Here is a 10,844-nt window from a genome sequence, read left to right as displayed (position 1 = left end):
CCACCATGTGTGATGGAATGGGCAAGGTTATATGTCAATTCAGAAGAGGGTTGGGGTAGTATTCAGTATTAGTCCTACTCAGAGTTGATCCATTGAAATTAATGAGCATGCTAGCTTAGGTTAAAGAATTCAGGATTTAGTTGAATGCATGCCACCTTTGGTCTGTACCTTTGATAAGAGCAGCAGTTCAGGCCAGCCTTTGCCCAGCCTCTTCAGAGTAGGGTGCCTTGCATAAATCCAGTCAGCTGCAGTCGTTTTCTGGAAATGACACCTTTTATGTACTTATGCATATTTAGTTCATGTATATTGAGTGGTTGAAATAAAATTCACTTAATGTCTCTTAGCATAGCTGCCAAGTTTTCCCTTTTCTCGCGAGGAAGCCTATTCAGCATAATGGAAAATCCCTTTAAAAAAGGGATAACTTGGCAGCTATGGTCTCTTAGTGTCCCTGTATAAACTTTAGAAGACACCTGAAGGCAGCCCTTTAGAGGGCAACTTTTCAATGTTTTATGTTTTATTATGATTTTTATGTGTTGGAAGCGACCCAGAGTCAGCCTAGTCAGATGTGCAGGGTATTATTATTATTATTATTATTATTATTATTATTATTATTATTATTATCATCATCAGAAATATGGGGTGGTAGGGGAGAGGTAGTACCTCTGGTGGGGGGACATATCATGCTCCTTCTGGTGTAGTTGTTCTATCTTTGTTCTCCACCCTCCACTCAGCTCCTGTCTGTGGCTCCAAGAAGCTGAGTATGCGACAGCAGCCATACCCTGGGAATGGCTTTGACTGGCCAGCTAAACCAGGTGAGGGTAGCTGATGGGTCTCAAGCCATTCATGAATTAGGGACTGACCCTACATGCAAAGACAGGTTCTGGATTGAGTGGGTAAGAACAATAGTCTGTGTTCTGTGACATTAACCATCCCTCCCAGTTTGGTGTCATCTGCAAATTGGATGAGCATCCCCTCAATTCCTTCATCCAAGTCATTTATAAAGATGTTGAACAACAACAGGCCCTGGACAGAACCCTGCGGCCCCCCAGTTGTCACTTCCCCCCCGAATGAGGAGCAACCATTAATGAGTCCTCTTTGGGTTCAGTCAGTCAACCAGCTACAAATCTATCTAACAGTTCCCTCATTCAACCCACAGTTTACCAGCTTCCTCACAAAAAAATTGTGCAGGACTTCTCAAAAGTCTTACTGAAATCAAGATACACCATGTCCACAGCATTCCCCTGATCCACCAAGCATGTAACTCCATCCAAAAAAGAAAGAAATGAGATTAATAAGACATACTTATTTTTGGGAAACCCATGCTGGGCCTTGGTAATCACAGTATCCTTTTTAAATGCTCACAGACTGTCTGTTGAATTATCTGTTCTAGGACCCTTCCTGGTTTCGGTGTCAAGCTCACCGGTCAGAAGTTACTTGGGTCTTCCTTTCCTCTCTTTTTGAAGATAGGATCAACATTTGCCTACCTTCAGTCTGCAGAGACCTCACCTATTCTCCAAGAATTCTCAAAGATCTTAGACAAAGGCTCTGAAATTACACCCGCCAGCTCCTTTAGTAACTTTGGACACAGCTCATCAGGCCTGGAGATCTGAATTTATTTAAAATAGCTAGCTGTTCCCTTACCTCCTCTTTTCCTATCTTGGGCTATACCTCCCTCCTTACATCATTTATTTTGTTATCTTCAGGTTGGACACTGCTTTCCCTTTGGGTGAAGACAGAGGCAAAGTAGGTGTGGCGTAGTTCTGCCTTCTCTCTGTCACCTAATAGCATTTCTCCATGTTCCCCCATGCTGAGGACCTACCATTTGCATGTTCTTCCTCTTGCTTTGAACATAGCCTAATAAACCTTTTTAAAAATTACTTTTAACCTCTCTTGCTTATTCTGAGCTTTAACCAGCCTGATCTTCCTCCTACAACTGTTGTATTTTCCTCCTTTGCGATTTCCCCTTTCTTCCATTTTTTACACATGTCCTTCCTGACTCTCAGTTCATCTGTAAGCTCCTTATGCAGTCACAGCTGTTTCCTTAGATGCCTCACACTTTCTTTTCTTGTTGAAATTGTCTGCCTTTGGGCCTTCAACATTTCTCATTTAGAAGCTCCCATCCCTATTGGACTCCCCTCTCGTTGAGTCTTTCTGACTATAGCTCCTTCAGTTACTGTGACCTCTAGGGATACTTTCCAGTTTGGATCCAGGACATAGGCGCGAGTCAAAATGCTGGGGGTGGAAGTGGTGGCAGTATTGGCAGCGGCAACAGCACTGCCCCTATCCTCTACTGGACTCCACTCCCAGTTCAGGCCTGAGCATGAGGTGGAAGTAGCAGAGAGGAGGAGTAGTAGTGCCCCATTTCTCCTCCACTGGGCTCCAGCACTTGAGGGAACTATGAAGGCCATAGCTTCCTTGGTGATAGCCCAGTGGGAGGGAGGGAAAGAGCTGCCATTGAATAGCCCCCACCACCGCCAGAGGGGCAGAGAACCCCCAAAGCCCCTTTGCCTCCTGCTCCCCCTGTGACAGCAGCCACATGCCCCACTCCTTTGCGCGTGCTGCTGCCACCTTCCTGCTGAGCTCACAGTTCCCAGGGGACATGGGCTCTGCACACTCCAGTTGCACCAGTTATCTGCTGGGGCTGGGCAAGGTGAAGCGAAGGGCTGTTCTCGCTTCCTCGCTCTGCCAACCTGGCACATCAATGTTTTTCAGCTCCATCCGCTTGCTCTGATTGGAGGAGAGTCCGGCTTCTCCTAGCAGCCACCACAACTGCCTTCTTTCTTTACTAAAATTATTTAAACACTGAGAAGAGCAGAAAATTGTGCCCCTTAGCAGTGGCTGCCCAAATGAGGACACATGAATCCCAGAACATTCCTGGATCCTATCAGAGACCAGGCTAACTTCCATAAATGCCCTGCTCACGAGAGAACAGTTGAGTGCTATGTTCTAAGTATTCTGAGTTCTCCCTATGCCCTGCCTCCAGCTTATTCACTTGTACGTCTTCTTTAAAGGAAGTGGAATTAAGTGGAGGGATATTAGGTGGACCTAGGAGATCAGGGTTGAAATCAAAAATCAGCCATGAAGTTCACAGTGTGACCTTGAGCCAGCTGGCTGCCTTCTCACTGCTAGTTTTTATAAGCCAGTAGTGGCAAGGGTCAAATACCAATGGAACACAAAACCCCACAATTCCTCTTTGAGCCAGCTCTCCATTTTTCATTGAACTGGGAAGGTTCAATAGAACCCAGGTTGCTTGCTAAGGAACTAGAGACCAGTACATGTGAAAAGGATCTATAACTTTGAGCAGGATCAAATAAGACTTTTGCTATGGGAGGAGGGGGGACATGATTTCTTTAACAATTATGAGTGAGTCATAAACAACAGCTGCCATAAGTTGTATCTCCTGTAATTATGTAATTAATCATAATTTCCCCAACCCAGGAGAGTTCAAGTGGGCACATTCAAATGTATACTAAGGCTATAGAAATGCAAGACTCTTTCAGTCTGGTTACTGTTTCTTCAGCTGCTTGAGTCCTAATTCAAGGCAGGGATTCTTGCATTACAATGAGCAGTTAAGAGTTCTCCTGCAAGATGGTAGTGTTTGTGATCTTACTATTAATACCGCTGCCTCTAACTACATGCAGGATTCCATTTGTTCAGTGCCCCACCAGTGAGCCTCTTCCCATTCTTCCCAAATACTATCAGTCAGGAGATCTCATGATTGCTGGCATAATGTCTCAGGTCTATACATTAGTAAACAAGATAACATTCAAAGAACGTCCCTCTGCTAAACTCTATGATGACCAGATGTAAGGAATTGTGTTTATTTAACAATATAATACTTCCATTGTAAATGTATTCATATTTTGCTGGTGGTGCAATTGGCTTTTCTTATAAGTAATTATTGTGCCTATGCATTTGATGTGCTTTTTTTCTGGGGCGAGGAAGTGGAGACCTGAGAGCTCGAGCCCACTTCTGCTGGGATTGTCAACCATAGTTTAAATTAATGTTTATAAAGCAAGACCAGTTTACCACTTATTTCCAACTTTAATAGTAGCAATGGCAGATGTATTTATTTTCTCTTGTGCTTTAGAAAATTTGTCCAACCGGGTATCATTTGGATGCAATTTGTACCAATGCTCACCTCCTCTAAGGAACAAGTTCTGTCATATTTCAGTGTGTGTGTTCATTTCCTCTCCATGGGTGTGCTATATCTATTGTAGATCACCCTGCATTTGGAGTGATAGGTGGTGTGAAGTAGAATGGAAGCCTATTCTATGCATTTGAAATATTGCATGGGACTTGAGCAAGATAAGAATCAGAAGAAGCTTCTCTGGATTGACATGATTGAAGTATTTCATCACAAATTTAATAAATAAAATGGGATTCTAAGCTAAATGTCTGTTCTCATCTGATGTGTTTTTGTGTAATTAGATAGATAAGTAGATATGTAGTCAATGTCTTTTTCTGTGGAAGATGCAAAACGGACCTCTCATTGCAGGCTCATGACACAACTCTACCAACATGTTGTGGCTTTGGTATTTGCTGTAAAGGAGATAAATGACAACCCACAGATCTTGCCCAATGTCACCCTGGGGTTCCACATCTTGAACAGCCATTTCGTTGCAAGCTGGACCTATCATGGCTCCATGGAGCTTCTCTCTGGGTGGGGCAGACTCATCCCTAACTATAAGTGTGGTGTTGAGAACAGTCCAGTAGCCGTCATCGGGGGACCGAATTCTGACATCTGTCACCACATGGCAATGGTCCTGAGTATCTACAAGATGCCACAGGTAAGAGAGCCATTGGAGAAGCCATTTGTGTTTCTCCTGCACTGCAGGTTGAGGGATTCACAAAGATGTGTGGCCATTTCGGAAGCTATTCACACTTCCACTGGATTCTATCCCTTGAGGCCCCAGGTTGAGATTACAAAGTGTGAATGACTCTTAAAGAACACAATTCATCCCTGCGCGTAATACACCAGAATATGAGAAACAAACATTCTGTTGTGTATTCTGCATGACATGTTGGATTTCTCAGTGCAGGGAAGGCTAATCCCCGACTCCCCAATATTTAAGCATCCCAGCACAGAATCCGTGATTCAGCATCTGATGCAGGCCAGTCATCCAAAATCATCATTGCTTGATTGGGCTCAATGGCCTTGACAAATCCATTTTAATCTACCCCCCTTCCAAATTCTTCGTGGTTCAATCCTATCATGATGTGGAAAGAGCTGTCCTATGGATCCTTCGGCAGAAACTATTCATATCTGCTCTTTATTCTATGTTCACATGACTGATATTGTTTGCTTATACCGTATGTTCTGATGGTGACATTCACATGGGAAATTTAAGGGGAAAGTGATCCCTGTTGCGCTTTTCCCTTTATTGAAAATATAGGGGCAGCAAAGACATTATACTCTATGTGTGACTGAGCAAAAACAAGATATGTAAATTGAAGAATTTCAACCAAGAAATCTAGCCACTCCATATAGAGCCCCAATATTCAACCTTTATGTATCTTTTTAAAAAAAAGGTTTAAATTTTGTCTGTGCAGTCTAATCTGTGTTCATTCACCATAAGAGGGAATATAAGAACACCAAAGTTGGTGGAATTGCAAGCATAATTTTTTCAATTCTTTTCAGTTCATCTATGGCTCTTCTCCTGTGATGAGTAACCACATCCAAGAGGAGTCCTTTCACCGGATGTTCCCTGATGTGGCTCATCAATATAATGGGATTCTCCAGTTACTGCTTCATTTCAACTGGATGTGGATTGGGGTGGTGACTCTGAGTGATGACAACGGAGAGAGATTTGTACAAAATGTCCTCCCCATGTTTGCCAGAAGAGGTATTTGCTGTGATTACACAGAAACATTTCCCAAACTAACCTTTTCGAGTGAGTCTATGGAAATGGTGGAGGAAGGTTCTAAAACAATCAGTGTTATTATGCGTAGTACCGCCAATGTTGTGGTTGTGATTGGTGAAATTCAATCCATGATGGTATTGATAGTAATGCCCACCTTGGCAGAAACACTCAATATGCTGGTGGAAATCAGGGCAAAGGTCTGGATTATGAGTGCCCAGATGGATTTTACATCGTTTTCCTTTCAAAGAAATTGGGACATACATTTTCTCCATGGTGCCATTTCGTTTGCAGTCCATTCAGCGAACCTTCTAGGATTCCAAAAATTCCTTCAGGGGAGAAGCCCTGACACAGAAAGGGAGGATGGCTTCATCAGAACTTTCTGGGAAGAGGCCTTTCTCTGTTCTTTACTCCTTCCTCCTTTTGAAAAGGAAGACAATGAACTCTGCACTGGAGCAGAGAAGCTTGAGACTCTTCCTGGGTCTGTCTTTGAAATGAGCATGACGGCCCACAGCTACAGCATCTACAATGCAGTCTTTGCAGTGGCACATGCTTTGCATAACATGCATTTCACCAGATTCAAACAAAGTGTAAGGATGGATGGACTAAGAGGGGCTAGGCTGGATCAACAGCCATGGCAGGTAATGTCCCTCTATGGCTAATATAGCATAGTTTGCCATCTTTCAGGGTGCAAAAATAGTTCATTGACTTGTTTAGAAAGCTCTTTTTCTTCTTACCCTCATGTTTTAGCATATAAATGTGATAGGACTGCTATATCTTTCATTTTTCAAACACACGGGCCACATCTGCAACATTAAATCACTCTTGTTTCACTTTAAGAGCCATGGCTTCCTTCAAGGACTCTTACGAACGGAAGTTTCTTAATGGTCTCCTAACAACTCTCAAATCCTTCAAACAACTTCCCTTTCCATAATTCTTTGGGGAAAACCATGACTGTTTCAAGAGTTCTTTAAATGTATGGTGTGGTTGAACTGTTAGAGTTGCTGCAAACAGAATCCTTCATCTTGACCTCCTTCTTTGGAGGTCTTTAAGCGGAGGCTTGACGGCCATCTGTCAGGAAGGCTTTGATGGTGTTTCCTGCTTGGCAGGGGGTTGGACTGGATGGCCCTTGTGGTCTCTTCCAACTCTAGGATTCTATGACCTTGTGCAGAGTTGAAATGCATGTTCTCCACCTCTGCTGCCTTCTGGGATATCTTCAGGAGAATAAAAGGCTAAGAAGTAAGCCCTACACAAATCTAGAGTGGAGTCTAAAAGGCACATGGATGGCATTTTCTACTTCATTCCGGCAACCCCTGAAAAAAAGCTGGTTCCAAATGCCCTGCTCTGCTTTCCTTTCGGCCACATCAGCAAGACCAAGAGGGGAGTCTTGTCCTCTGGGCAGCTCAGGACTCTCCAAACTTGTACCCCAGGAGGTCACTTCAGTGCTGCTAACACAGTGGGTTGACTTCACCCCTGGAGGCACACTCCATTGTTTCTTGAGACAGAGAGATGCCAACAATTAGAGGGTAATAATATCATCCTGTTATACATCTGTATCTTTTTAATACCCTCATGAATTTCTCCCCTCTTCTCTTCACTAATTTAGCTCCACCACTTTCTGAGAGGCGTCTCATTTAACAATAGTGCCGGGGAAGAGGTTTTATTTAGCCAAAAGGGGGATTTGGTAACTGAACTGGATATCGTCAACTGGATCACATTCCCAAATGACTCCTTTTTCAGAGTTAAGGTTGGAATGATGAGCCCCCAGGCTCCCCCAAGCAAGAGACTCTCCATTCATGATGATGCCATCACATGGCCCACAGGGTTCAACCGGGTAAGGTCCATTTCAGAGTGTCTCCAGATATTTCCTCAATGCTAAAAAAAAAGGGGGGGTCCACTATTCAAACTCTGAAACAGCTATTCCAAGATACAACTAGATGTGATTTAACTCACCTCCTGAAGAAGACGAGGAGCCAACATGCTGCTGAAAACAGCATAGTCAGTGGGAAGCTGATAATGGCAAAATGGGATATAGAAAGAAGTTGGATAGGTGGGCTTATTAATAACTGAATTTAAAAAAAGAAGAACCTCATCACTGTTCTTCATTGTTACCCCAAACATTGCTGTAGGATAACATAACATTACCTTGTTTGGGCCTCTGAGAGTCTCAGATAATGTTCAAAGGAGCCACAGCTAAAAAATAACATTGTTGGGAAGCGATGAAGCAAATGGCATCACCCAAAGTTTGAAACTCATATTTGTGAGAAGAAAGGAAGACACACAGAACCAGGAAACATTGGCAACTTCTTTATTTATTGAGTATAAAATCAATCAGTAAAAATAAATAAATGAAGAGCAGAAGCAACCTAAGGGCAATGTGTGAGCCAAAGTTCTCAAATGCCCCATAAAAGTGGGTTCTGAGTGTTTGTGGCCTGCTCAGTGTTCAGCAGGGGACATTGAGTTTCAGACAGTGGAAGGGGGCATTTGCTGTGAAGCGAACAACAGAAGACCCAAGGGGCAGCAGCTCCTTTGAATGTGAAATGTCATCGTGATCTGATTGGCACTCCAGTCTTCCTGCCAATGTGGGAAGCAGTGGCGTAAATTTGGCCCCATCTGAGGAACAGGTATGGCATGTTTAAGTCAAAAATTACCATCTTCTATCCTTTATGGACAGGCACAACCCCTCTCTCTGTGCAATGAGAATTGCCAATTGGGCTACAGTCGCGCCAAGAAGGAAGGAGAGCTCCCTTGCTGCTATGATTGCATCCCATGCCCAGAAGGCAAAATTTCAGACCAGAAGGGTAGGAGATGTTTTATTTACTTTTGAGGTACACTAGTTATAAGCCTTGTCAAGTATGATGCAGTACGTGAAATTCAAAATAATTCAAAATAATTAGAGAAGGATGGTAAGAGAATGGTGTTCAAGATGTACCTGTTTTGGAGCATAGTCTCATATGTTCGTGGAATGCAGAGTTAAGGATTTCAGCATAGCAGGAGATGATGGAAACAGAGAGAACTTACGTTTGGTGATGAACTTATCTTCTTCAAATTGTAGTGAAGACCTGCATTGCTCTGGAATCCTAAGTAAACACAGCCCTCTTGTATATAGAATTAATTGGGCCAAATGCCTATATTTTTTTACCAGGACTGATCCAGCAGCCATCATTCAAGCCTTTCTGACCATTTGCCTTGATTTGTTCCGAGCAAAAACGGCTTCACAAGTATAGTATAGTATCTTTCCTTTTTTCCCTTTTTCAGACATGGATGACTGTTTCGAATGCTCTGAAGATCAGTATCCAAACAGTGACAGAGATGGATGCCTTCCAAAAGATGAAACTTTCTTGTCTTATGGAGAACCCTTGGGGATCAGTCTGGCCACTTTTGCTGTCTGCTTTTCCTTCATCACAGCTGCAGTGCTTGGAATATTCGTGGAACACAAGGCGACTCCCATGGTCAAAGCCAACAACAGGAACCTCAGCTACGCTCTCCTCCTCTCTCTCCTCCTCTCCTTCCTTTGTGCTTTGCTCTTCATTGGCCAACCTAACAAGCTGACATGCATCCTACGGCAAACTGCTTTTGGCATGATCTTCTCAGTTGCCATTTCGTGCATCTTGTCCAAAACCGCCATTGTGGTCCTGGCTTTCATGGCTACCAAGCCTGGGTCCAGCATGAGGAAGTGGCTGGGGAAACAACTGGCCAGCTCCATTGTTCTTTCCTGCTCCCTCATTCAAGCCACAATCTGTGGCACATGGCTGGCCACTTCTCCTCCTTTCCCAGACGTTGACATGCACTCGATGACTGAAGAAATAATACTAGAATGTAATGAAGGCTCCACTCTGATGTTTTATTGTGTCCTGGGATTCATGGGTTGGCTGGCTATTGTGAGCTTCACGGTGGCTTTCCTAGCCAGGAAGCTGCCTGACAGTTTCAATGAAGCCAAATTCATCACCTTCAGCATGTTGGTCTTTTGCAGTGTTTGGTTGTCCTTTGTTCCAACGTACTTGAGCACCAAGGGGAAATATATGGTGGCTGTGGAGGTCTTCTCCATCTTGGCCTCCAGTTTTGGGTTACTGGGCTGCATCTTTTCCCCCAAATGCTATGTTATTTTACTGAGGCCTGAGCTGAACAGCAGGGAGCAGTTAATAAGAATAAAGAATTAAGAACTGACAAGAGTGACTTCACTGGTCCAGGCAATTCTTTGTCACTGGAAATTAGAAATATTTCTTTCCAGATCATTGTCAGTTGGATATGGATTAATTGAAGGATACTGACAAGCTGGAATGTTTCCAGAGGAGGGCAACCAAAATGGTCAAAGGCCTGGAAACAATGCCTTATGAGGAACGGCTTAGGGAGCTGGGTATGTTTAGCCTGGAAAAGAGAAGGTTAAGGGGTGATATGATAGCCATGTTCCAATATATCAAAGAATGTCATATAGAGGAGGGTGAAAGGTTGTTTTCTGCTGCTCCAGAGAAGCGGACACAGAGTAATGGATTCAAACTACAAGAAAGAAGATTCCACCTAAACATTAGGAAGAACTTCCTGACAGTAAGAGCTGTTTGGCAGTGGAATTTGCTACCAATGAGTGTGGTGGAGTCTCCTTCTTTTGAGGTCTTTAAGCAGAGGCTTGACAGCCATCTGTCAAGAATGCTTTGATGGTGTTTTCTGCTTGGCAGGGGGTTGGACTGGATGGCCCTTGTGGTCTCTTCCAACTCTATGATTCTATGATTCTATGTATTGATACATTGTCCAGAACAAGTTTGAGGGCCAGAGCGTGATGACGATGACCTGATTTTTGACCAAGGCAGTATAGTGCAGGTGGGGTTTACTAGCTGGCCAGCCAGCACCTTAACCACCTTCTCTGGCTGAGCAGGTGGGCTGCCTTATTCCTCCCCAGGCTGGGCACTGGCAGCAGCGAGGGCAACAGCATCTTCACCTTGGCTGCTTCTTTTTTTAAAAAAAATATAATCTTTATTGAAGTTCATA

General features: G+C 43.6%; 2 protein-coding genes across 2 annotated transcripts; both read left to right on the top strand.

The window, feature by feature from the left end:
- Window positions 1–4,454: 4,454 nt before the first annotated feature.
- On the top strand, window positions 4,455–8,394 carry LOC118075596 (vomeronasal type-2 receptor 26-like). Its single transcript, XM_088659961.1, has 4 exons — window positions 4,455–4,790; window positions 5,642–6,451; window positions 7,468–7,695; window positions 8,302–8,394. Exons 1-4 carry the CDS (start codon window positions 4,455–4,457, stop codon window positions 8,392–8,394), a joined length of 1,467 nt encoding a protein of 488 aa, XP_088516087.1.
- Window positions 8,395–9,119: 725 nt separating this feature from the next.
- On the top strand, window positions 9,120–10,021 carry LOC148683230 (vomeronasal type-2 receptor 26-like). The gene has a single exon (XM_088659593.1). The coding sequence runs from the start codon at window positions 9,122–9,124 to the stop codon at window positions 10,019–10,021; it is 900 nt and encodes a 299-aa protein (XP_088515719.1). The 5' UTR covers window positions 9,120–9,121.
- Window positions 10,022–10,844: the final 823 nt, after the last annotated feature.

This window comes from Zootoca vivipara, chromosome 16 (assembly GCF_965207765.1).
Source record: "Zootoca vivipara chromosome 16, rZooViv2.hap1.1, whole genome shotgun sequence".
In the NCBI taxonomy this organism is placed as follows: Eukaryota; Metazoa; Chordata; class Lepidosauria; order Squamata; family Lacertidae; genus Zootoca; species Zootoca vivipara.
The sequence above is the reverse complement of the archived record's forward strand: the minus strand, read 5'-3'. Positions and strand labels throughout refer to the sequence as shown.

Bases quoted from the DNA above. Each gene is read 5' to 3' on its own strand.
- LOC118075596 (XM_088659961.1), top strand. From the start codon at position 4,455: ATGTCTTTTTCTGTGGAAGATGCAAAACGGACCTCTCATTGCAGGCTC. The intron at 4,791-5,641 runs GTAAGAGAGCCA...AATTCTTTTCAG, and splicing joins GTATCTACAAGATGCCACAG to TTCATCTATGGCTCTTCTCC. The intron at 7,696-8,301 runs GTAAGGTCCATT...TGGCCTGCTCAG, and splicing joins GGCCCACAGGGTTCAACCGG to TGTTCAGCAGGGGACATTGA.
- LOC148683230 (XM_088659593.1), top strand. From the start codon at position 9,122: ATGGATGACTGTTTCGAATGCTCTGAAGATCAGTATCCAAACAGTGAC.